Raw genomic sequence first — 27,722 nt, forward strand, 5'->3', positions numbered from 1 at the left:
CAGAGCTGAGCTCCTTCAGTCCTCCGGCAGACCGGAGCGGAGACGGACGGACGCTGGCGTGTCTGCGTGTTTGTGACCATTAAAAACTTGTCGGACTGGGAGCGAGATCTTATTTTAACCTTTCATTACTTTTTTTCCCCCGTTTTCTGTTTCGATCTTTAAGACAAATGACGCGAGAAAAAACGGGAAAAAGAAGAAGTGACGGCGGGCTCTCCATCAGCTCTTATTCCTCACGTTCTCACTTACTCTGAGCGTTCGGGCTTCCAGCCAGCAAGAGGTCAGTTCACATTACAATCAAATTTACACTTAAGTACTTCTAATTATCTTTTAAACCAATCATTTGCTCATTTTTTTTGCTAATTTTAGCAGAACAATTTGCGGAGAGGAATTCGGCTTCACTCAAATTAAAAATCTGTATAGTATTCCCATGATATCCCTGTAGTTATCTATCGCTGTGCACAATGAGTCTTCATGGTGTTATTATGTGTCTTCTGTGAGTTTATTGTTACATTTATTGTACATTATGACTTTTTATAATATTTTCTGCCATTTAATGGTTTTCTATAGTGGTCTAATGGCATTCTAATGGCTTATTCTGAGTTTATGGTAGCCAATCGTGAGCCTTATCGTTGTTTGTATGTTTTATGGTGCTTTATTTCCATGTTATATTCCTATAATATCCCTCTAATATTAATTGAATTGAAAAGCCTGGCTTCCCTTTACTCCCATTCTTCCCTTCTTTTTATCCATCTCTTTAATCTGCATTGCTGTTAGCCTAATATGTATAAATATTCACACATTGGCATAAAAGCACACGCGGTTGCAGAGGAAAGCTCAGCAGGAAAAATGACTGGAAATGATAAGTTGACAATTAGCGCGTGTTGTCACGTGTGCGCACGCGGCCACGCGCGCGCACGCCCCCTCAGGCCTGCCAATAAGGTCATCTGATAAGCTGAAAATCCTCTCTCTCTCGCTATCAGGCAGCCGCAAGGTTTGAGACACACACACACACACACACACACACACACATTGTCTTACAGCCTGCAGTCACCCCTCTGTTTAACTTGATGGAGCCCGATTTTCTGTTTTTCTGAGTGTGTGTGTGTGTCCTAAACGCAACATATTTTCAACACACACACACACACACACACACACACACACACACACACACATCAGAGTGGGTCTAAGAGGAATGTGGGGTTTTCTTCTTTAGTTTTTCCATCTTCATTCCCATTTCTGCTGCCTCCTTGTTTCCTTCTCTTCATTCCTTTCCCTCTTCCTCCTCCTCTTCACCTCGCTTGCCTCCTCTCCCTCCCTTCTTCCTTTTTCTTCTTCCTCTTTACGTCTTCTAATGCTTCCTTCTACTCGTCTTCTTCTCTCCCTTTTGTCTCCTTCCTCTCCTCCTCACTTCCTCTTTTCCTCTTCCTCTCCTGTTGTTTCTCATCCTTCCACCTTTTTGTCTTCTTCTCCTTCTCTTCCTCGCTTTAAGTATCATCCTCTCAGCTTTTCTCTATCTGCTTCTTATCTACCTTTCCTTTCCTTCTCCTCCTCCTCTTCCTCCCCCTTCTGTTGCATCTTGTCTTTTTCTCCTCCCTTTCTTCTTGACTGTCTTCTCTTACTTTCTTCTTCCTCCTCTTTTTCCTCCTAATTCCTCTTCTTCCAAAGTCTTTGCGAACAGTTATTTTGGTCCTCATCCCCTTTTCTCCTCTTCCCTTTTGCTCTCCTCTTCTTCTCCCACCCATCTCCTCTTCATCACGTCTCCTTCATCTTCCTCCCGCTGTCATCCTTTTTTTTTTCTTCTTTCTCTTCTCCTCTTCTTCCTCTGTTAACAAACACATGCACACAAACTGATTTGTGTGCATGAAAACTACCTAAGCCTGAAAACTAGCACGTCATCGTTTTCCAGCTCGGTGTGAAGGTGCACTCCATTTTGTAATTAATGGCCGCTCAACACACACACACACACACACACACACACACACATACAAAGTACTAAGAACTTTTACTTAAGTAAAAGTAGAAATACTCAGTTACAAGTAAAAGGCATGCATTCAAAATTGTACTTAAGTAAAACTACAAAGGTTTTAGCATGAAAATATACTTAAAGTAGCCTACCAAAAGTAAAAGTGCTCATTATGTAGTTCAGTAAAGTCTTATCTTGAAGGTGGTGTTGCGATTCCGGAGAACAGCTAGCGGACCCTATGGAGATATTCGCTGAATTTGACAAAAAGACCTGTATTGCATTAGAATCGCATACTCCACCTTTAACCTATAATAATACATATATACTATAATACATGATACTTATTATTTGTTGATTTTTGTATTATTAATCTGACTCTGCAAAGTAACTAGTAACTCCAGCTGTCGGATAAAAGTAGTGGAGTAAAAAGTACAATATTTCCCTCTGAAATGTGGTGGCAGAAAATGGAAATACTCAGTAAAGTACAAGTACCTCACAATCGTACTTGAGTTAATGTACTTAGTTACCTTCCACCACTGCTCTCCACACACTTTTTTGCAAATGTATAGATTTGAATCATCACTCTGTCATTTACACACTTGCACAAACACTCGACCTCAACACATTTTTTTTCTACAGTATTGAGCTTTTATTTAGTTGTTATACAGTAATTATTTAGACCAAACCCATTAACAAATATAACATACTGATTATAGAATATAATTATCCTGAGCTCCCTGTGTTATATTTGAAGCCTGAACAGCAGCTGATGAGCTTCAGTCAGAGTTTGAAACAGTTATTCAAAGACTATCTTGTGCTAGAACTTAATATTTCTGTTTTATGAGTATTTATACTCTAAATTTCAAAGGGAAAGGCTACATTTACTACTTTACTTACTTTTTCTGACGACTCTACTTTCATGACCAAGATTTTACATGCAAATCTTCTGACAAACACATGAAACATTAAGCACTGTTCGCTTAAACTGCCCACTGAATGATTTTACACTTTATAACTGAGTACACGTTGCTGCTGAAAGCTAGAAGTGAAAGCTCTGAATATCCAGCGCCCAGTGTCTCCAGGAACTACATTCATATTGGATGACTCTGCAGCGCACGATTTCTGCACATCCAAAGCTAACGTGAAGTGCCAGTGCAGAAAGTAGCGTGTCCTTAAGGCATCTTGTGTACTTTTCCCCGACTAGTTCTTTTTCTACCAGTGTGCGCTATGCGTCATGGTGTGATGCTGCTAATGTGTGTTGCATTAAAAGGTGTGGAGGTCGGGGTAGTGAATGCACCCAGTTTTCCATGCGGGAGGAAGTTTTGCGTCTCATCACAGACAGTGAATATTGGCTTTACCTTAGTTGCCGTGTGTGGATACTGGCGGTGGTGTTTGATCACCACTTGCTCCAGTGTTTCCAGAGCGAGCAGGGACCGTTTTGATTACTGGCCCCATTGGTGCTCTCAAGGACTCTAAGACAAGGACTTTGTCCTTTTTTAATTTTCATCAAATCAGTGCTTTTCACCAGACATCTATTATTTCCTTGACATTGCCACACAGCAAAAATAACTGTGTTGGATTGACTGCTCTATCTTTAGTGTCTGCAACACATTGACATGAACTAAAAACAATGGCTGAAGGCAGATAATCAATCTAAAACCTTTAACACGGTTTGGAAAAAGATAATAATGTAAAGTAAAATAATAATAATAATAATAATGTAAAATAAACATGATTTGTACTCCCCTAAACACCCTGAAACAGTCAAGCTGAAAACAAGGCCAACTGATGCTGTAATTTATCATCATTATCTAATAACTTTAATAAATGTCCCTTTAAATGCTTGAAACTGCATCACATTAGCACATAGCCATTATGATTTAACAACACCACGCTGACTTTTGTTCTGACTTCATTAATCAACATTATTACATCAATTAAAAATATGCTAAACCCTTTTCATGGGATTATAAATGCTGCTTAATGTGACAATTAGCTGCTTTTTCATTTCCCCTGAATTTAGTATGTTAATACATTTCCAGCCCATTTACAGTTTTATCACATCATCCATCTGTTAATGCTTTATAAATTGCTACTCTGCTCTTTTCGCTGCTGAAATTGAGACGTTAGAGATAAACTATTGCATTCAAAACACTCAATGTTAAACTATCTGTTGCCCTAAAGTTGACCTGCTGACGTGTTCAAAATGCCACTTCCATCTCCTGAGTGCGAACCTCTTTTCTTAAACCGTCAGTGGTTGAAGAATCTCCTTCAGCGGCACTAAAACTCAGCACTTAGCGGGTTCATTTACCTGGAAATTCATCCTGTGGGGAGAGAGGGGCAATTGTAATATTTTACGGATGAATTTCTCTGGTGATGAACGGTGGCGGCCGGGGCAGACAGCGCCTCAGACTAATGTACTTGACCACATGCCAAGCCGTGGCTTATTTATTTCTGCAGGTCTGCAAAGTAAAAAATAAAACCCTGAACATGTCACAAAGGTGCAGCAGGACAGTAAGAGAGACCATCCGAGAGGAGTCTCAGCCTGCAGGAATATAATGTTTCTCTGTGTGAGAGCTTGAAAAGAAAAGACACAAGGTGCCCCGGTAGTTCACCTACCATTAAGGCTGAAGTCAGACCAAAGCAGGCGTTGCTGCGATTAGCCGCAGGGTTGTGGGGCGGTGCGGGCATTTGGGCGTGTTTATTTGTGTTAAATGAATGAGTGGGGGTAGTCGGTTTAGGCTGTGGTGGTGGGGGCTGCAGGGGACGCAAAGCTGATTTTGATTTTGAAACCTGTATTGTTTACATCCATGTTTACTAAGTAGCAGTCTTCTTCTTCTCTGATCAGTGGAAGTCCATAGCGCCACCAGAGGTCAAAAACTTCACAGGGTAACTTTAATATGGCACTTAGTTTTATTTAAAATTTGTGCATGGATGCCTTCAAACGAGGGGTCCTTTGCCTTACAAAGAAACAAATAACTTGCTGATTTATCACATTCCTCTCAGCGGACAGTGTGGGATCCCTTTTTTGTTTGTTTTGGTTGTACAGTACGCAATCTGGTTGGCACTTTACTGCAGGGTAAGACAATACTTAATTTAGAGAACATCTTTTACTCAATAATGATATTTTGGGGGCATTTTAGTCCTTTCCTGTGGCGTTCTCATGCAGAATTCACTCCCAGACTTCTGGAAAACATCTACAGTAGCCCACAGAGGACAATCGTTAAACTCATGTATGATTAAATGAACTCAACAAAAATGTAAGGTGAAACTGCTCATTATAGGTGAGCATTTTCCCCCCATCATTTTTAATTTCAAAGGCTTTTAACAAACTTCAAAGGACAGTCTTTCCCTGAGCTCCTGTTCATTTTTTCTGCTGGTTCACCGCCGCTTCATTGCAGGTGTAAACACACGTCCACGTGCATGCTGGGAGCAGAGCTGCATTGCCGAAGGCCACAACAGGGCGGCCAGTTAGGGACTCATCTAGACCCAATGTGTTTCTGTCCCTGAGGTCGGGACTGAATTATGCCTGCACTCCGTTTCCTTCAAAATAGATGAAAGATCTGACCTTTTATGGAGTTTAAAGTCAAACGAACCTGAGTTTTGATGACATTTTGATGGTTTTTACCCTTTAAAGAGGCCAGAACAAAATGTAGGGAAGGACTCAGAAAAGTTGTGGCTTGTTGCAGTGATTAATTTATTTTGTCTTAATGGACTGAAGAGAAAGAGCCCATATAGATCTAACTAATCCATAATCAGGAGACATTGAAGAAACACATTATGCAATAAATAAAGGAATCAGATGTTGGAGGTTTTATCTACACCAGCATGCGGCACCAGAAGGAAAAGGATTTAGATTTTTAATATTAAAACCTGAAGAGACTGTCAGTTTGTCGTCTATTTCTCAACAGATGTACATTTAAGATTTGTAGAATCAGCTAACAAGCTTTTAAAGTTGTTTTCATTTCATTTTATTAAACTGATAGTGAGGAATTGTGACTCAGACTGAGTAAGAAGCTGTCTTTGGTTTGTTTGATCTTGATTAAAGGCACTTTTAGCTCTTCAGCCTTCTTCTTTGATCAGCGATTACTGCCTGTTTGAATGCCTAAACAGGGAATTCAACAGTAGATTGAATTTTAATATCACATAGTATTGGTTAAGTTTAAGGTTTGACATGATTGTTTTCCAGCCAGGTCTGTGCTGTGTCTCATTCTCTGTTCTGTAATCTGCTCACAGCTATGATGGAAAAACGATAAACTCTCCGTGAGCATATGGCTGCTGGAAATGGTTATTATAGCAACATTCATTCAGGGATTAGGACCAGCTGACTCTTGGCTAATTAAACTTCGACTCCCCGGCGTCCTCACCGCTCCTCCACTCTGTCAGCCTGACTGAAATTAGTTAATAACGCAGAGTATTTCACCGACTCGGATATTGATGCACCAGTGGGGGAAAAACATCCCTGTTTCCAATTTTGAGGAAGGCTAACCTACAAGCCCTCCAGCAGTTTGCTGAGATCTCCTGAAAGCTTATTTCTTAGCGTTTCTTCTCCCTCTGCAATTGAACATTTTCTGCTAACGTAAAGTAAAACAAAAGTAAAATGGAGTTAATTTCCCCAAACTCTGTATATACTTTGTGTTGTTATTCAGTAGTCTCTCTAAAATACAAAGAATCCTGCCTGTAAAAGTCTTTTTCTCAGAAAAGGCTGCATGCAGGGTATCACAGTCTTATTTAACTTCTGTGTTTTTATAATTGCTTGTGTCAGTTTTCCTTCTCAAATCCTGGAACAAAAGTTTTCAGCTTTCTGATCTGCAGGGCTCATTTTGAGGAATCCAGTTTGCTCTGAACTGAACCTCATGCTGCGTTTTCCGTGGCAGCCAACAGCAGATTCCAATTCCTTGTTTTCTTTTTTTCCCCAGTATCTGTCAGAGCTGTCCTCCCCTCCTGCTGCATTCAGCGGGGTTCGCTTCGGTGTTATATCAAAGCCGGTGACAGTGTCTTTGTCTGCCGGCTTGTTATTGATCGCAGCTGAGTGCTCATTTTCGAGCGGGAGGAGGGGTTTTATCGACGGGCGACATGCTCCCTGATGAGCAGAGAGGGTGCAGGAAAATGAAACGTCACCTCGGAGGAGTTTGACTTGCTTTCAGCACGAGCTCCCAGGTGAACAGATGCAGCCATTAAACAAGCCCCACATTCTCTTCACTGCATGTTCTGCATCCCAGAGTGCGGCTCTGCTACAGTTTCCCTCAACCTCCAGAGAGGAGGCTCTGCTCTGAAACATTCCCAGTTTTTCACTTTTGAGGCATGAGAGACAAAAGTATTGATATATGTGCTCAACTCTGTCTTACTTCATTTAAAGAAGAGCAAACGAAAGCTGCAGAGGTGGGGTGTAGGGGTGAAATCTGATTACTTAAGTATTTTATGTAAACTGGGATTTTACTATAACCAGGTTACTACAGTTCGATTTCCTGAGTAATTTCTCCCCACTCATTGTTGAGTACCATCCTGTGGTATCTATAATATAGCTGCAATGAGTATGTTTGCCTTCAGTGAAGCTGGACTGTGTTTATCCGAACAGTTCACGTTTGTGTTGAGATGCAAACGCAACTGAATGCGGTTCATTTTTAGGGTAGTGATATTCAGTCTGTTTAGACTACTTGACTATTTTACTGCTGTCAAAAAGAACAAAGTGAAAGAAACCAAATTAAACATGTTTTCATCAGATAAAGAATTTCCTCAGACAAACACCAGCTTGCTGTCAAAAAAATAATAAATGGCAAAATTCTGCATATCACATTAAAAAAGAAATATATTGAAAATAGACCCCTAACCCACTTGCCTCATCTTAAAGGTCCAGTATGTAGGATTTAGTGGCATCTAGCGTTGAAATTGCATTTTGCAACCATTTGAATACTGCTCGGATTATCCTCCCGTTTCAAGCGTGTAGAAGAAACTACGGTGGCCACAAAACTCCCCAATCTAGAGCCAGTGATTGGTTTGTCCGTTCTGGGCTACTGTAGAAAGATGGCGGTGCAACATGGCGGCCTCTGTGGAAGGGGACCCGCTCCCTCTGTACTTTGGGTTGTGGTTATGGTCGGGTCTGGAGATGCACACGTTTACTATGAATCCAATTTACAGCCTTGTAATGTATATAATGATAGTGAAGACAGTTGTATATAGGACATGGTGTTCCCTGAAAAACTGTCTGTACACAGATGTTTCTGATGGTCAGGTTTAATTTTTTAGTAGTAATACAGTAAGATCTCACAGGAACCTTTATTTTTGGTTGTTTACATTGATGTCTGTAGTTAATTTAACACTTTTTTGGAGGAAGTTCTGACCTGTTCAGAGACACATCAGACTCATCATTTAGACCAAAAGCTCTGTATTCACTTCTTGTCGTTTCTGACATCCAACCTGGCTAATAATAGCTAATTTGCTGTGTGTTATTAGTGAACATAGCGAAGTGGTGTTGCAGTGCTGTATTTTATGAAAACAAACACCTGCATCTGAATCAAAATCCTCAGTGTTTAATTTGAAAATTCAGCTCAAAACATTAAAGCTCTAATGAAGATAATCAGTGAAAAGCATTTACATGGCTGCTTCTACAGTCTGTGTTGCTTTAATCAGATTAAAATGGCATCATTAGTGTGCAAATGCAAATGTTCCCACTGCCGCTGCTCGCCACATCCTGCAGGAATAATAAAGTCTCTTGTGACTGAATGAAACCACTTTTTGCTGCAAAACAATTTCTTGCTGCCTCTCTAATCAGATTACATTCCTCTGCTGACTGTGTGTTTTCAAACACAAATTGAATCACAGCTCAAGTCTGACAAAGTAAAGTGGTAACTTGGTTGACACAATCGGAGATGTAAATATTCAAAACATCCAGAGCAGTGCAGCATATACAGCCAGAGGAGGGAGGGATGCTTGGTTGTGAGGTGAAAAGGTAAAAAAGGGGCCTAAAGTGTATGGACAGAGGTGTCAAATGTAACGTTCAGGTGCCCACACATTGCAAAGTGTTATTTGCTGAGAGGTTTGCATGCTATGTTTTCACCTCATGCTTTACATTATGTATCTGACCTTCTTCACTGTTACTTTCTCTGAGAACTTAAATCTCTTTATTGCTTTTCAATTGCTCTCCCCACTAAATCTCTCTCTCTCTCTCTCTCTCTCTCTCTCTCTCTCTCTCTCTCACAGTTCAACGCTCATGGTCTTTGCATTGATTGAGAAAAGCTCTTCCTGTTTAGCCGGGAGTCATTCTTTCCCCAGCACATCCTTCATACTGAGTTCCTTCAAAAATTCAATGGTATTTGTCAACCTTATTTTCTTCTGCAGCGGCAGCGACCTTTGTAGCCTTTAACTGTGTTACTGATCTAGAAAATTAAGCTTCCTACTCCAGCGTTGCCTTGGGAAGTCTCTCTGGATGTAAGAATCAGCTAAACACCCGAATGCAGATGCATGTGGATGCAGATGTGCTGCTCACTCCCACCATGAAATCCTTTGTTTGTTTCTCATCCAGATGAAAAGCTTTCAATGAGCGAATGCTACGATAAGTACCGGCCATGGCTGCCCATCGAATTATTAGAATGACGAACAACAACCACATCCTCCCTCGCTGTAAGTCTGAGGGGACACTCATCGACCTCAGTGAAGGGGTCACCGGAGCCAGTCTCAGTGATGTCAAAGGTAAGTGTTTCACTTTAGCCGCACCAGGTTTATGTAATTGCTGTTACAACTTGGGAAAACATTATGTGTTCTGTAAGGTACAAGACTCAATTATTTCAGTAAGGGTTCACTCACTATCAGTAGAATTTAAATTATTTGTTGTTTTAATTTTGTGCTTTTCATCTTTTGCAACTAAATTATTCAGTCATGTTTTTTAAAACATTATTATTCTTTCTATGGCTCTTGCACTTGGTTGCGCTTCATTACAGCTTTGCTTACATGCTCTATATACGCTAATGAGGTGAACTAAAAATAGTAAATGATGCTGTAAATTATGCACTTCATCTGCTCATACATTTACCTAGTGATCTGAAAATGTAGTTGCATTCAGAATGATTTAAAAATAAGGTTTTCAGTTATTTTGGGGGTATTTTGGCTGCCTTTAGGTTTTAAGATATCTGTTTCAGCATACTTGAAAGTTTTAAGTGTTAAAATGAACCATAGAACCAGCTGGACATAAACCTTTATGTCTGTAGTACCATCATGTCATTAGTGCAACTGGTCCATTATGTCTGTCTGATTATGAGCAGTATTTTGAGCAATCAGCCAATGAGTGCACTTATCTAAAGTAGGGTCAAGCCAGTTACAATACTGCTTTATAATCAAGACAAATAAAAGACCATCATTAATAGTAGTTTTTCGTTTTCAGTGCCTTCTCCCAGTGCCTTAAGGCTGGACACTTCAGCTTCCTATGGAGCTGCACAGGAAGTGGTTGCCATAAAGGATTATTGCCCCAGCAGCTTCACCACGCTGAAATTCTCCAAAGGTGATCACCTCTATGTGCTTGACACATCAGGTGGAGAGTGGTGGTATGCCCACAACAACACGGAAATGGGCTACATCCCGGCTGCCTATGTCCAGCCGGTCAACTTCAGGAACTCTTCGCTTAGCGACAGTGGGATGATTGACAGTCTCGGGGAAGGGTACGAGGATGGGTCAAAGGAGTTTGGAGGTTTGGGGGAGTGGACAGGGATGTCCCTTAAGCCCTCCCCAATTTACAACAACAGTTCCTTCTCTGTGAACCCCTTTATCTGTCCGTTAGATCAAAACTGCAAAGATATAGGTGTAAGGAACTCAACAGACCTTATTCTGTTTGATGCACTGGCATCTCCTTCATCTTGCTCCAACTTTAACACTAGTACAATCATGACCAATGGGTTCAGCAGCTGCCACATTAACAATACCACCCCCACCAGCCCAAACCAAGAAGTTGTACCTAACTCTCACAGGGATAACCCATTCTTCAGGAGTAAACGTTCCCACAGTCTCTCAGAACTGTCAGTCCTGCAGGCGCAGTCAAATCCAACCTTACCCTCTTCAGGATTCTTCACAGGCCTTAAGGCTCCTTCACCGGAGCAGTTTCAAAGCAGGGAGGACTTTAGGACTGCTTGGTTGAACCACAGAAAGCTAGCCAGGTCTTGCCATGACCTTGACTCCCTGGGCCAGAGTCCTGGGTGGGGCCAGACGCAGCCGGTGGAGACCAACATCGTGTGCTGGTTGGACAGTAATGGAGGAGTTGTTCAGCTCCCAGACACCCACATCAGCGCACACATCCCCGAAGGCCACGTCAGCCAGGGAGACCACCAACAGATCTCCATGAAAGCCTTACTAGACCCTCCTCTGGAGCTCAACAATGACCAGTGCTCCACTGTCAGCCCTGTGGTGGAGATCAAGCTCAGCAACATGGAGACCAAGTCCTTTATCACATTGGAGATGAAGGTATTGGTAACTGTCAAGAAGGAAAGTTGTCACACTGCAGAGGTGCTTTGCGTTCGAAGTGACTGCAAAGAAGGGCCTTACATGCCTGTCCCTAATGCTTACATTTACAAGGATACTGTCCAGGTGCAGTTGGATAGTCTAGAGCCTTGTATGTATGTGGCTGTTGTGATTCAGTCACAGTACATCAGCCACAATACGACTGTTTGGGACCATGTGCAGAGGAAAGTAACTCTGGGTGTGTATGGACCCAAACACATCCACCCTTCCTTCAAGACAGTTGTGGCCATGTTTGGACATGACTGCGCCCCCAAGACTTTGTTGGTAAGTGAGGTAGGCCGGCAAGGTAGCTCCACCCCGCAAGTGGCCCTCCAGCTGTGGGGGAAGCACCAGTTCATGCTGGGGTTCCCTCAGGACCTCCAGGTGGGATTGTACTCCAACATGTCCAATTACCAGGTGAAGGCGAGCGAGGGTGCAGGGATGATTCGGGGATTTCAGGTTAAACTGGGGAAAGTCAGCAGGCTGCTGTACATGATCACATCACACAACCCCAACAGCATCTCAGACTTCACTCTCAGGGTCCAAGTCAAGGACGCCCTCGACTGTATCCTCACCCAGTTCTGTGTCCAAACTCCTCAGCCGCCGCCAAAGACCGGAGCGAGGATAATGGGCCAGAGGAGGTTTCTGAAAAAGAAAGAGGTGGATAAGATTGTCCTCTCACCGCTGGCTGTCACTTCCAAATACCCAAAGTTTCAGGACCGGTGCATTATCAACCTTAAATTCGGCAAGTTGATCAAAACAGTGATCAGGCAGCACAAGAGCACTTATCTGTTGGAGTACAAGAAGGGGGATGTTATTGCCTTGCTCAGCGAGGAGAAAATCAAACTGCGAGGGCAACTGCGGACCAAAGAGTGGTACATTGGATACTATCAGGGGAAGATAGGCCTTGTCCATGCCAAGAACGTTTTAGTTCTGGGTAAGGTCAAGCCCATTTATTGGTGTGGGCCGGACCTAACGACCACAATGCTCCTGGAGCAGATCCTGAAGCCTTGCAAATTTCTTACATACATCTACGCAACTGTGAGGACGGTTTTAATGGAGAATGTGGGCAACTGGAGGACGTTTGCAGATGCCCTGGGGTATGGAAATTTGCCACTGAATTATTTTTGCCGGACAGAGCTGGACAATGAGCCGGAGAAGGTGGCGTCGGTTCTGGAAAAACTCAAAGAGGAGTGTACGAACGTGGAGAACAAGGAGAGGAAGTCCTTCCAGAGGGAACTCATGATGGTAAGACCAAGACATTTAAGACATGTTTTCATTTTATGGTGTCATTGTTTTTATGGCCTGTTTTCACAAACGCAGGAGGCCATATGACACACTGGTAACAATGATAACATTTCACACTGACCTGGCAGAAGCCTAAAAGTTGGAAAAAAGTGTTTGTATTATGTAAAGTTAATGTCTCTCTGTAGTCCTTCCCATATTGTGTTTTCCTGAGATTTCTGAGCAGGCATTAGTATGAATAATTTGGATGAATTTTGGCTAAGAAAGGCTCACATTGAAAAGGGAATGAGGACTCTCTCAACATCTGCTTTACAGCGGCTTTGAGCCTTGGACTTATTAAGTTGGGAACTGTGAAGCTGCATCCCTTTTTCTAAAAGTAGAAACTACAAAACTGACCTTTAAAGTTGTTATCAGGGGGATGAAAATCTATCACAGTCCCAAAGACAAAAATGGGGTGCTGCCCATTGTGTGATTCCAAATTAGGTCTAAATTTCAATTAGCCATTTATCTATAAATCCCTAAAAATAGTGAAAAGGCCTACGGCAAGTTCAGAGCCTAAGGCGATGTTGCTTGTTTTGGCTGATCAACAATCCAAAATCCAGATTCAGTCAATTTGATGATATAAAACAGAGACAAGCAGTAAATTCTCACATTTGAGAAGCTGGAAACAGACGATATATTACTTTTGTTTAACTTTGTTTGACAACTCATAGGCTTTCACAGCCCTATTCACTGCCATTGGTGCTGCTAAAAAATCAAGTGTTTTGTCTTTGTTTATTGGTAAAGAGTACGACAAGTTCACAATCACTGAATTGTCCTTGAACAGAGAAATACAGTACATAATGTCTTACAATTGGTGCCATTGCTCTCTATCTTCCAACTGTTATATTATTCAAACAACATTAATAGTCAGCAAAAGCATTTACTGCACAGATAAATGTTAAAGAAAATTACGGCATTGCCATAACACTGCGGCAACAGCTTTTATTCTCAAACGATGTACATTGCAAACTGAGCCTGAGACTCAGTGTCCCTCAGATGGTTGCTGCATCATTAGTTAAGCTTTGTTGAATCTAAAAAGAACAAAAATCTAATTTCCAAAACAGTCAGAGTCGCTCGCTATCAGATTGATTTGTGCATCTTTGCTACATTGGCCCTCAACATGATTTCTTTCCACATCAGCCTGTGTTGCAGTAATGTGACACAATCTGAGTGTATGAACTGGAAGGATTTGAGTCCTTATACTCAGTCACATGAATGGTAAACAACTTGTCTTACAGCTTGAGGTGGCTCACTGTGGGAACAGCCATCACATGAAAAATGAAGCGGGGGGAGTTGGAGGAGAAAATCCTGGAAAGGGAAGCATAGAAATAAAACGAAACATGTGCAGTTTGACGGAAAACAACTCTGTCAAGCAAACGCACGCCGGCCTCTGTGTTTTTTCTTCTCCGACAGCGCCGGCACCCTGGGGGAGGCAAAATAGTCCCGAGACATTTCCCTTGCCAGACGCCATTATTCAAAAAGTACTTTAGCAAAGTACATTTTCCAACTGCTGTTTATCCAGGCGGAGTTGATGAAACGTGCATGCACTCTTGTGGCAGCAACATGCTCAGTGTGGTGTCAGCTGGCGGCCACTGGAGCTGCTAGGGGTAAAGTGCCTTGCTAAATGAGACTTTGACAGCAACTGTTAAAGGTAAAGGAGAGTGTTACTCATTTACTGTTCATGTTTTTTTACCTTGCACTGTTATCCAGCGCAACTCACCTGCAACTACCTCTTCCTGTTTTGCTGTACATCATGTGACCTCCCCATAATCTCACCAAGTCTATAGCAAAGCAGGCATGCTTTTATATTTTATAAAAGGCTTTTATTCTGGCAGCTACCTTCAACTGCTGCTGAGGCTTTTAAACTTGCTTTGTGCACAAAGAGCGCCTTGGCTTTCTTATCTCTGAGCCAGGCTCCATCCTTGACTCCTCTGAGCTCCGTTTTTTATATTTACTGGAAAATGAAAGGAGGACACACTGAGATGTCCTTCACTGAAGTCCAGCAATTTTCTTCTGAAGTCAGAAACATTTTCATCACCAAGCATGATATAGATATTTGTCTCGTTGACCTTGATGGAAAGATTTGTTCACATACATTTGTCCATAAGTGTTACATGTATGGTTTGCCATTATATGCAATTGACCTCTGATATGATGTTTCCTGGCTGAACGCAGCTACAAAGAACAACAGATTTTAAACCCTGACATAATGTTTTGCCCTGAGTTAAAGGGCCCGTTGCCAAAACATGATTTCATTACTCTGTGTCTCAGCCAGACATTCAGTATCACGTGTTGCTCTGCAAGCTGTTCAGACCAAATCAAATCTAAGCTTATTGTCTATTGACAAAATGTTGACGAAACCAGCAGGCAACTTTTTCAATGCAATTCTGCATTTTGACAAAAACTCAGTTTAACATCTATTTGAGGTTAAAATACTTAAAATGAATACATGAAACACATGAAAGCTGGAACAATTAGGCAATTCAATTAAACATCAAACAATTAGTCAATCAACAGATAAATATTAAGTCATTCTTCAAGCAAAAATGCCAAACATTCTGTAGATTTGCTGCTTTCATTTGTCTTAAGTGATAGTTAATTGAATATCTTTAAGTTTTGGACTGTTGGTCCAGTTATTTACAGTCCTAACACACATCATGCAATACACTACTGGAAAAAAGACTGCAAAGACAATAAATTAAAGCACATGTTAACCTCTCCAGGTGTCTCAGAATTCAGTTGACATGTTTGGGATTTTTAGAAACTTAAACGTGCTAGAATTTGAAATAAAGTACAGTGGGTCTTCACAAAGTTTGGCCACACAGCATGGCCTTCTAAAGATCGAGCTGTTAATAGATAGTAAGAGTAAAGCTGAAACAATTAGTCGATTCATTGATGAGTCAAACGGTAGAGATTAGATTAGATTAATTGGCGACTATTGTGATAATCAATTAATCATTTCAGATACCAAACATTTTGTGGTTCCAGCTTGCAGATCATCTTTGTCTTATGTGATCGTAAATTGATCTTTTTTGTGATTTGGACTGTTGATCAGACAAAGTGAGCTATTTGAAGACATCAGCTTGGGCTATTAAAAATTGTGATGGACATTTTTCACTATTTCCTGACATTTGCAGCCCTACTTCAGTTTAGGAGCTTAATTGATGAGGTTCTTTTTTTATGTAGCTGTTGGCGTTGTACCCCCACTATTCATTATCTTTTACCTTTTTTGCCTTCAGGGATTTAGCTCTTGTAATAATTTCAGTCTTTATGACTTTGTCTGACAATGAAAAAGACATTATTTGAATTTGGACAAAGGACATAATATAATATCCCCCTGTTTGCATAATTTTTTTTTCTGGTAAGAGCTCAGGTTGGTTTTCTCCTGGATTTTATGTCCAGACACATCTAAAACTTGTTGTTTTCTGCTGCAAAAGTCACTGCTCTGTTTACTGATGTACTTGTTGTTAACCACTCCAGGATGGGTGTGAATGTATGTGTGTGTCCCCTGCGACATTTTCCCCAGAGAGCAGTAAATTGTCATCAGGCTGCAGGAACAAGGTCCAGTGAGTCAACATTCCTACGCTGAGAACCTCTGGCTTCAAAATCCTCGATTAGCAAACAAGGCATTCAGTGCGTTCTCTTAATAATGAGGCTTTTATCCTTTGAGGCTTTTTTTTCAGGACAAAAACACCCAAATCCACACTAATCTGTGAAATGTTCCAAGTAAAAGTGTCTAATTCAAGCATCGTGGTGATTAAATTACACAATATGTTAGGCCAGTGTGTCCAAGATACAAATTCAGGTGCCTTTTTTGAGTACCACACCACTTATGTATGCAGATTTGTTAATTGGAAAGGCGTGTTAAGAAAGCATGGGATGAAATAATCTCATCTCAAGGGGGACAAACAGAGGGTCAAATGGAAATCGATGAGTATAAACTGGAAGATGTCATGGTGTGGATCGCAGTAAGTGAGACTCTAAGTGGGGACAATGCCTCGACGAGGTAGCTTCACCCCCCCCCCGGTTTCTGTAATGAAAGAGGAGGAAGCAGAATAACTGGGTTTGGTGGGGGAGACATGAGAACTGATACAAGTGGAAAAGAAAGGGTTTAGAAACACATATATACTGCAGGTAAGAACAGGATACTGAATAAGAGCAAAGTGTCTTTGTTCCTGAACCTTTGTTTAGTTCCAACACTAACATTTTGGGACAATTTGGCTTTTTGCTTTCTTGTCAAGAGTTAGATGCGAAGTTCAATACCACTCTCATGTCTGTGCGTTCAGACATGCGATTAGCTTAGCTTAGCATAAAGACCTTGCTAAAACCACAGATTGACGTTTTTACTTTACAGTGTGTGTATGGATTAAACAACCAAGATACAACATGTTAATTAGTGAGCTTTAGATATGTTTGTCTATTTTTGAACAGAGCCAGGCTGTGCTTCCACCTGCTTCCAGTTTTTATGCTAAGCTAAGCTAACCACCTCTGGACTCCAGCTCCATACTTAACGTACAGATATAAGAGTGATATCAATCTTTTAAAATCACTCTTAGAAAGAAGGCTGATATTTTTTTAATTCCAGTGTTTTCGCTTCTAATTAAGGCAGCATAAGTTAAAACATGTTTTAATCAAGAGTTTTGATTTTTGATCACAAAAAACTTTTTACATCTTAAATTCAACATCTTGACGTTGTCAGCTGTAGAGGATGGTCTAAATTGTTTTCTATGTAAGCCCACACAGCGGCAGAATTGAAATAACACTTCAGCATATGCCACTGTCTTATTTGTTAGTGTCGCTGTGCGCCAGAGCTCCAGAAACCAACACAACCTTTTCACAGCGGCGATCATTATAGTCCTGAGCTATAACTGGGAGATGAAAGAGGAAGAAAGAAAGGAGAAAAATGTCGTGGGGGAGAGAGGGGAAGATAAATGATTTCCTTTACACAGTAAAGCAGTAAAGATCTTGCAAAGGCTACATTTTACACACATTTATATATTATCCCTCAGTTACTATTGTATACAAGCAGGAACCCTCCAATCCCTTTTGATTAAGTCACTTAGCTCACTAGGCAATTTATCACTTTATCCATGATCCATAAAGCTGTTGCCACTTCCTTTTTATTTTGGTGCTTAGCCTTTAAATTGAAAGAACTGAGAGAGATTTCTCTATAACATTGTGTTAATGAATGTTTTTCATTGATCCAGTTAATTAGTACACATCGTCTTGCTTGAGAAAAGTAGAAGCTTAGTTCTACGTGAGTTCCTTCTTTAGATGGCAGCCCTAATTAAAAATGGCCAAAGTAGCACTTATATTTTATTTGATCCTGGCTACACAAGCCCGGACGTCCTTTTCTGTCTATATGATGTGTCCAGCGCCTGCTACGGGTGCCAAATGATACGCTACAAAACGCTACATGAAGCAGTTTGTTCGTTAGACTTGGCAGCATTTCTCAACTCTGGGGGCGTACTTGCACCAAGGCTAGACATAAACAGTTGCGACTTTTCAAGCTGTGCTGACACAGCTCAAATGTTTTTTTTTCTACACATCTTGATAGCACAGCAAGAGCCGTTATTTTATCTTGGTGATGTGCACAAACTGCAATAATAGCCCGTTGCCTGCTGCTCACTGTGGCATTTTCTTTGCAATATTTGAAATAATATCACCCAATATATACATATCTGTTTGTGTAGACCAGTTTTTTATTGAACAGTAGCACAAACAAATAAACAGTAGTCTCCAGCACCACCACAAAAACGTCTGTTTTCTTGTATCGTTTTGAGAATCTTAATCTAAATTCTGGCTTCTACAAAAGTGGAAAGTGAAGAAAAGCAGAGAGATATTTCAGCTGAACCCCGCTGGCTTTAACTGGCGCGCTGGACTGTCTGAAACATTAAAAATGAAAGTGTTGCAGCAAACAAGCACTCATGGTTTGTCTTCAGGGCTTAGACAAGCTCATCATATCTCCCCCTCTTTTCCACACTAGCCGACAGGTGTTCTCATGTGAAATGTGAGCAGGCATTGATCAGGATGGAGCAGGAGGCCTGGGCGGCATCCGACACCGCCCCGGCAGATCTTTTAACGCCGCGGCTCAAGTTACGAAGGCAGAGGACAAATGAAAGAGCCGTCCCTTGTGCTTGTCAGCGGAGGAGAGTGGCTGAAAGGCCAGGAGAGTGTTGTTTAATAATAGATCCATGCAGAGGCGAGGCGAATCACTCCTGCAGGGGATATAATCAATCCCCAGCTTGTAGATTCCCATCTACAACCTTTAGTTATAAAACCCAACAGTAACAGCACCGCAGTGAGCAGAGTCCTCGGAAAATTAGACTTCTTTATAAACGTACGGCCGCCTCGAGCCCCTGTGACAGCCAGTCAAAATCAGCATGTTAATTAAGCAATGAATATTTAACAGCCAACCTGATTATCCAGACCTGCTGCAAGTTTATTGGACCACAAACTAGAAATGTCTGGGAAACATGAGATCCTCTGAGGCTGTTTGTTAAAGCTGAAATAGTCGCTGGAAAAATACCTATTTTGTCAGCACAGCAGAGGAAGTGATTGGTCTGAAGAGTAAAAAAAAAGGGTTTTCTCTAATGGGACATTTCAACCAAACAATACCAACTAGGAACTGAACTCATAAACAAGTCAGGAACTAAATGTTTCTTTAGAACAGTTATATTTGTGTTTCTGCCACATCTGAAGATTTAGAAAATTAGACTGAGTTGTAATTTTTGAAGGCAGCAAGAAAACAAATTATGTAACTTTATTGTTTTTTTTAACGAGATATTTAAAGGTGGAAAGGGATACAAAAAGACAAGAATCTTATCTGCTAAGTATACACAGCGATGGTCTTCTATTTTCAGTTTTATGTTTTTAGGAAATTCTGATCTGACAAATGTTAAAACCAATGCAGTGATTCACGTTTCTTGATTGGAGTGTTGGTAATTAGTTTTTAATATAACATCTCAGCTCGAAACACATTAAACGTAACACTGACCTTCTGCTGTGTTCCAGGACTGCAGAGTGAAGCACATGTGATCATATACAAAGATCACTTGTGAGGGCAAAAGCTGCATTTTAAAATTTCAGTTTGTGATTTTGAAGAGAATTTATGAAATTGTGAACATTATAACAAAAACTGTTCTTGGAACTGCCCCTTCTTGCTGCTGTGTTATCTTTCCCTCTTGCTTCTTTCTCCTTCTTGTTTTTCTCTCCCTGCCTGCCTCGTATTCTCCTCCTTTCTATCTCTCTCTCTCTTTTCTACCTGTCAGTGTTATCATTTGCCCTGCTCCACCTCTCCTCCCTCCGCCTTTGGAAGCGAAGCTCATTTATTTGACAGCCGCCCGGTCAGCTGTCAGCTCCGTCTGTCCGTCTGCTTCGGGGCTTCCTGCAGGTCACTACTATCTCATATTTTTTAGACACTTTAGTCTCTCAAGTAGCAGACCGTTTTCTATTTTTAGAACGTAATCATCCTGTTATCTAATAATGTGGAAACATCAACCAAAACCAGGCCGGAAACAGAGCAATAGTTAAAGAAAATGTGTTGTGGTGCAGCTGTAGAGTCATTTCTACATTCTGGCATTTCATGAAGAGCACAACATGATTCATACATGTAACAACTTTGCTATATGTGGAGTTTACTTGCATTACTTCGCCAGTTTTAAGAGTAGGATTATCCAGAATCCCTGAAAAGGCAAAAGAATTGAAAACAAACTGTTTCGAATTAAGTCAAAAAGGGGACGTTTTAAGTACCCATGAGTTAAACTCTGGGACATGTAAATGAACCAAAATAGCTGACAAAGTGTCCTTAAGCAAGACACTGACCTTTGACCTCCATCTGGTGCAGCTTGAGCATGCGGTATGTGTCTCGGAGGGAGATGACTTCTGCAAAAACAAAATTCTGATATAGAGTTTTCGAGATTAAAATTTCATTATTGAAGGTAAATGACTCTGCACTCCCTGACCTCCTGACCTTTATTTTGAAGCACAAACGCCTTCCCGTTTCCTGTCGTGTCTCCTGCTTTAATCCTTTCCGGCTTAAACAAAACATCTCTCCTGCACGTACAGGAGCTCCTGCATTTGCATTTGAACACATCATGCTCATTTCCAGACAGCAGGCTCAAGTGTTGAACCCTGACATGTGTGTGTGTGTGTGTGTTTTGATGGCCTGGCCTGACCGGGTCTATATTTAGACTGAAACCTGTGTGAAGCCTGAATCAGCAGACAGAGGACATCACAGTAGAAGGCCAAAGTGCTTCTTGGCCAGGTGGTAGAGCGAGATAGAGACAGACAGGGAGAGAGAGACGAGGAGGGAAGGAGGGAGGGGGTGAATACAGATAAACTGGACTGCTGTCTGGTGCCTGTTTCAAAACCAAATAATTCATCATGTCAGTTTGGTTTGGAAAGAGTAACCTGTGCGCTGTAGGTTATCCAGGTTAATTCACTTTATTACAGAGCTGCGGTTAATAATAGAGAAGATAAAAGATAAAGGATGAGAAAATAAGTAAAAATAGATCACTCTAATAAATGGAAATTACACGACCTTGGGATTATAAGGTGCTTCTTGCCTTAAAATGGAGTTTTGCCAACAGACACACTGATGTACAGTATTTGTAACCAACATGCACACATCCATCTACATTGTGACCTGCAGCCACAATAATAGTGTTTTAACTTTTGTACTTTAAAGAATAAATCTGATGATGTTCTTTACTTTTCTTATTGTCAACAAATCCCATGAAAAGAGCAAAACCAACAGCGAGTTGACCTCTGCAGTCTCGTGCAGTGCTGGAAGAAGTATTCAGTATTTATTTCCGTAAGTAGAAGTACCAATGCCATAATGTAAAAATACTCTACAAGTAAAAGTCCTGCATTCAAAATCTGACTTAAGTTAAAGTATTATTAATTATTATAAAATGATGCATACATCATTAATAATCCAATTAATTCATTTTAACTACTTTATAAACTAGAGATAGGTAGATTAATCGATAAAATGAAAAACATAAACAATGGAAAAATAAAATTGTGTTTGAAACAAAATGTACCTGAAGTATCAAAAGTAAAAGTATGTATTATTTATTATTACTACTGACACATTAACATATAAGCAACATTTCGCTGGTTGAGATGGAGCTCATTTTGACTACTCTATACGTCTATGTATACCTACTGGGTAGTTTAATCTAAAATGTAATATTTTATAAGATGATTATATGTTTTGTTTGAAAAATCTTAATCTGCAAAGTAACTAAAGCTGTAAAATAAATGTAGTGGAGTAAAAAGTACAATATTTCCCTCTGAAATGTATAGAGGTATAAAGCATAAAGTACCTCAAAACTGTACTTGGTGAAATTACGCGTAAATATACTTTCCACAACTTTCTGTTTTCCCATTAATTAGTACCAAATTCCACAAAAAGATAAAGCATAACTGCAGTCCTGTGCATAGGGATGTTAATAATTAATCAATTACTGGTAAGAAAAAAAAAAAAAACATTGAATAATATATTAGCCTTAGTTGAGCTGCTTCCATTAGTGCAGGTGTTTTGAGCAGCCGTGATCAGATCAGTGGTTTTCAACGGGAACCACTTCCCAGGAGCAGCAGTGTAATAAAAGGTGTACTTTACCTTAATTACATGTCAGATATTTTTATTAGTTCTTTCGGAAATTCATCATGTGCCATACAGCAATGGTCAGATAAATAAACAGACAGCTATAATACCACAGACCTCTACATTATTATAGACCTGTTCACCACTTCTCTTTAAAGTGCTCTACATATTGTAAGGTGCAGCATCCTCCTGCATGTTTGCTGTCATCTGAATCCAACCAGCTCACTGTGGCTGGTTCCTCCTCTGTCGCTCCCTTTCTGCAATATGATCCTGCCAACACTGATCCACCTGATTTTTTTCGTTTGCTCGTATCAGCTTCTAAACTGTCAGGATACGATTCTTTTCTTTCTCATATATGATAGTAAACTAAACATCTTTGGGTTTTGGACTTTTGTTCAAAGAAAACAAACTATCTGAACACACCTCCTTCGGCTGTGGGAATTACATTACATAACAGGAACTTTTTCTACATTTTTCTGATATTTCATAGAAAGAACGAATAATTGATAATTTAAGAAAATAATCCTCAGAATAATCGATAATGAAAATAATCATTACTTCCAGCTCTAATATGCATGCACAGGCTAAAGTAACTTACTTTGCTAAAAGTTTTTTTTTTTTTTTACATGTTTAGTCTCATTTATTGTAATTTATGTCTTCCAGAAAAGCCTGTAAGTTGAATTATTATGTTTAAATTTTTTTTGGCCATTTGTTGAATGACGACAGGAAGACCACCAGGTGCAGGAGCAAATATTTAATAATTATTATTTTGTTGCCTTTAATTTATGATTCAAACTATTGAAAACAAGTATGTAAGTTGTAATTCAAATACTTAATTTACTTCAATAATGCTGTTAAAAAGTCTCATATCAACTGTTCCTTGATTAAAGATTGAAGGAAATCATGCATTTTGTATTTAATAAACCTTGAAGAATGATCAATCAGTTATTGCTCATTAACATGGCCAACAATAAATTAGAAAGGAAATTGCTTAAAGTTGATAAGCTGTGGTCGTTTTATTCCTCAAGTTTAGGTTTTCATCTCATGACCAGACTAGCGTTTCTGTCATGTCATGTTTTATTTGTATATTATAGATATAAACTGATGTGTCATTATTTCAGTGTTACAGCAGTGTGATTGGAAACTTGTTATTGTGCCAAAATATTATCGCTTATCGTGAGTTTGAATTTGAGTGACCGACAGAGAGAGAAATCTGTATAAAATGTAGTCTTTTTGATTCAGATTAGAGTGTTTTGGAGGGTGGAGACTGTGTGTGTGTGTGTGTGTGTGTGTGTGTGTGTTGCTTTGAAGCTGCAGCTGACTGACAGAGAGGCTGAATCAGTAGAAACTACTCGAGCTCCATTAAATATAGTCGAGGCTCCGCAGTTGAAGATTTTCTCGTGAGGACAAGAAAATGTATTTAATTTATTCTTTACATTTTTTGGGCCACATATACTACTTCAGAGTGCATCTGGGAAATATTTGATATGATTTACATAAAAGCACAGAACCTGAAATACACTTACTTTTCTATATTCTCGTGAATGTGAGTAATCAGATGAGATGAATCACACCATGTGACATTCAGGATGCTGCTGTTTTGTCTGTCTGACGGCCATTAAGACAAATCTTTTCTGAAATCCTCGATGAGAGTTTCACGCGACGCTGAACACAACACTGACCTCTGATCTGATCTTATTATCTTATTAATGAATTGAATATTCGCTGTGTGGAGTCTGTTGTGTTCAGATGGGAGTTGGAATGACAAGAACAGAGGAACAGTGACAAAGTTATTTTATAATTTTCCAGCAAAAGGATATTTAAAGTTGTAATCACTTAAGATTCAGCCAATTCATGGTTGATTTTGTGTTGTTTTAATAAAGAAGAACGTCATTAATTGCCCTTTTTCCATCGTGCCATGAGCAACCATGATCTGATTTTGTGGTTTTCCACATAACATGGTGCAGTAAAAACTGCAGAAAATGACTGTACATTATATTTCCTGAGGCTGCTTCAAATAAAAGCATCGTGTTTCACCAGTTGAACACTTTTAATGTGAAGCAGCAGGAAGCACTGACTGAACACAGCTCCGATACGGCTGTAGAGAGTGGATTTCATCTCCAACTCTATTGCTTCCTGTTTTTGCTGTGCTGGACTCTAGTACCAACATTTTAATTGGTTGTACTGGCTGCCATTCATCAGCTTCTACTAAGGTGATCTTACAAAGCTAATTAATGTAGCTCATCTGTGATCTCGTCTGGAGTGTGAGCTCTAAAGAGTACATCATGCCAGCCTCGTGCTTGATATTTATTTGCAACCTCTTGCTTTTTATGCACGATTTTGAGTCTAGTTTGGAATATCTTTAAGTAAAATCCCCATAAACTTGTGTTACACCCCTGTTAGAGCTTGTTAGAGTCATAGTTAAAAAAAGTGTATCCGCTTTCTTGCGGCTTTTTGGTGCTGGCAGCAAAGAAAAACCTCCCCCTGCAAAGAGCGTGAAAGGCATCACCACAGGACAGTGCATCACTTTGAAGTGTGTGTATATACTGTATGTGTGTGTGTGTAAAGATGTAAGACACTGCAGTAGTTGAGACCCCTGCTTTTCTGAACCAAAATGTTATCTCTAGATGGACACACACACATGCACACACTGCACTTTTTGGTCTTGGTGAAAAGGAAAACCCCTTAGCAGCCATTGGGCCTCTTTTCTGTAAAAAAAAAAAGAAAAGGAAAGAAAGGAAATCTTTCCTGCAGTGTATTTTCCAGTCAGCTGCTTTTATTAATGCTCAGTTTTTTTCTAACCCTCATTTAACCGGGTTAGCTGAGTAAGACCGTATTTACAGCAGCAGCCTGAGGGACATGAGGGGTAAGGATTATATTCATACACTTACCCATAAACAAGGTTGTTGTTGTTTTTAGCAACAATGTTTTAAGCTTTTGTGTTTGCCATTCAGCCCTTGTGGCCAGTTGAAAGACAAAAAGCAAATCTCAATGAGACTATAGACTAAAACAGTGGTTTCCTAACAGATATATTTTTAGGGATCATGGGATGATTAACAGAATAGGAGAGAACTAAAAACATGTTTCGTCAACACAAAATTAGCATTTTTTTATACTTCTCTAATCTATATTTTTTGTTGTAAAGTAGTTTAAATTTTTACTCCATTAAGCCTATAAAAATAATTCAAATGAGACTGTTTGAGAGGGTAAAATCACTGCTCACTCACATATGGAGATTGGTCACACATAAATACTTTGTTGTTTTAAAGGGATTTAAGCCACAAAGGTTGGGAACCACTGGACTGGAAAATGGGATTCTGTATTAGCAGAATTTTGGGAGGACTTGGTTCAAATGATATTCGGTCTAGTTGGGTCCAAGGTTGTATCCAACTGCTGTGGACCATCATTGAGTTTGTGGGTGTTTGGTTGACCACATTTTGGTTTGGGTCTAATTTGACAATATACTATACTGTGGGATGGCTGGTTTTCCTATACCGATTACAGTGTGGTAGCTATCCCATTAATATATTTGGTGGTATTAGGCCATTGCAAACAATGTTGCAAAGCAATGAAATGGATTTCTTAATGACAATATTGGGTTTACAGGATTTTTGATTTGTCAGATATTCTGCCAAAAACAGACATCCCATGTGCTATTTTCATCATTCAAAATATAAACTTTGTAGAAAAATAATACAATCCTGGTGAAAACTGGTGCAGTCTACAGTAGGTGTTGGTTTCAGCCCATTCAACTCAGCTTCCCAGTGTTGGATCTGTCAGAACTTTTCAAATCGTATACATATATAAATATTTATATCCTATAATGATTATCTGCAAAAACATGGATTTTACATACTTCATGACTGAGGAAGAAAAACTTCCATGACTAACTCACATGCTGTATGCAATTCAAAGGTCCATTCCACTGCTGACTGTCTCTCTTTCCCCCATCAGGCGTTGCTGAAGATGGACTGCCAGGGTCTGGTTGCCAGACTGGTCCTGGATTTTGTCTTGTTGACCACAGCGGTGGAGGTGGCGTCCCGGTGGAGAGAACTGGCCGAGAAACTTGCTCGAGTGTCCAGACAGCAGATGGAGGCTTACGAGGCTCCACATCGCGACAAAAATGGTCTATTAGACAATGAGGTGAGAGACCTGAGAAAATATTATTGAGGCAACTTCACCCCCGCCACATTTTCAAATTGTAAACAAGAAGTATAATGTTGCCACGCCAATGCCGTGGAGTCAGCGAGTTAGCTGTGGGCTACAACTTGAGCCACGTTATTTTAGCCTATATTTCTTTACATTTTGACAAATTGGCACCATTTAAAGTATGCCGAATTAGCTATTAGCAGTTCCTGTTTGCAGTGTACCCATGGATGTACAGACAACTATCACTGGATTAATTTGATACTGAAGAAAACTTAAAAACGTGATGATTCTCAGGCAAGTCCTGGAGTTATAAAGAGCCTCTTTTTTCTTTAATTTCTAAGTGGAATTATGGATGACTTTGGCGACTGACTGATATTCTCGGGAAGTGTAAGTCACACTGAATCTAAAAATATGTGTATCATGTCTGTGTGTTCAGATATGACTGAGTTATGACTCTGAGAAGGAGTGCAAATTTTGACCCAAAAGCAACCAGGTGGCTTTAAAGTACCTTAACTGCCTCTGTGAGCTGTGTGTGACAGCCACTGCTGCTGCTCCAAGTGCTCACCATGTTGGTGAGGAGGCCAAATCAACGGGCCAAACTACAATAACTGACTTCCAGTTGTTTTCAGAACACCAGCAAACACCTGTCCCTTTAGAAAGTTGGGAAAACAGGGTAGAACCTCTTCAAGCATAGTCAACAAAAGTTTGTCCAATCTGTTGCCTTCTGCAGCTAAAAAACTCTTTCTTCTCTCTCTCTGATCCCTGTCCCAACCCTTCAGTCCATGTGGAAGCCAGCCTACGACTTCCTCCTGACGTGGGCCGCCCACGTGGGGGACAGCTACAGAGATGTGATCCAGGAGCTCCACCTCGGCCTGGACAAGATGAGGAACCCCATCACCAAGAGGTGGAAGCACCTGACCGGCACGCTAATCCTTGTCAACTGCCTCGATACCCTCCGCAGTGCCGCCTTCTGTCCCACCGGATATGGAGATTTCGCTGTGTGAACATTTTCATCCACCTGGAGAACATTTTTTAAAAGTCTGTGAGGGTTGTCTTCTTCAGTTCATGGTGGGAGTTACTGGAATTCGGTACTTCTTGGTCCTAAGATTCGTCTGTGGAGTTTAGTTGATGCTGGTGAACATTCATTGTTCAGCAAGACAGCATTGAGGACACAAAGTTTGGGATTGATGTCAGGGATCGAACCTTTGACCGTCCAGTACAGGGTAC

General features: G+C 40.4%; 1 protein-coding gene across 2 annotated transcripts; it reads left to right on the forward strand.

Annotated features, from left to right (window-relative positions):
* sh3bp4a (SH3-domain binding protein 4a) lies at positions 1-27,722 on the forward strand. Of its 2 annotated transcripts, XM_044188132.1 has the most exons (6): positions 1-277; positions 9,164-9,272; positions 9,486-9,652; positions 10,341-12,694; positions 26,301-26,489; positions 27,275-27,722. In XM_044188132.1, exons 3-6 carry the CDS (start codon positions 9,529-9,531, stop codon positions 27,497-27,499), a joined length of 2,892 nt encoding a protein of 963 aa, XP_044044067.1. In that variant the 5' UTR covers positions 1-277; positions 9,164-9,272; positions 9,486-9,528; the 3' UTR covers positions 27,500-27,722. The 2 variants fall into 2 exon arrangements, with proteins under 2 accessions (XP_044044067.1, XP_044044066.1); XM_044188131.1 differs by lacking the exon at positions 9,164-9,272.

The sequence above is a fragment of the Siniperca chuatsi genome, linkage group LG24 (genome assembly GCF_020085105.1).
Source record: "Siniperca chuatsi isolate FFG_IHB_CAS linkage group LG24, ASM2008510v1, whole genome shotgun sequence".
NCBI classification, from domain to species: domain Eukaryota; kingdom Metazoa; phylum Chordata; class Actinopteri; order Centrarchiformes; family Sinipercidae; genus Siniperca; species Siniperca chuatsi.

Excerpts from the sequence above, each read along its gene's own strand:
- sh3bp4a (XM_044188132.1), top strand. The coding sequence starts at position 9,529 with ATGGCTGCCCATCGAATTATTAGAATGACGAACAACAACCACATCCTC. Across the intron at positions 9,653-10,340 it reads CAGTCTCAGTGATGTCAAAG|TGCCTTCTCCCAGTGCCTTA; the intron begins GTAAGTGTTTCA and ends TTTCGTTTTCAG. Across the intron at positions 26,490-27,274 it reads ATGGTCTATTAGACAATGAG|TCCATGTGGAAGCCAGCCTA; the intron begins GTGAGAGACCTG and ends CCAACCCTTCAG.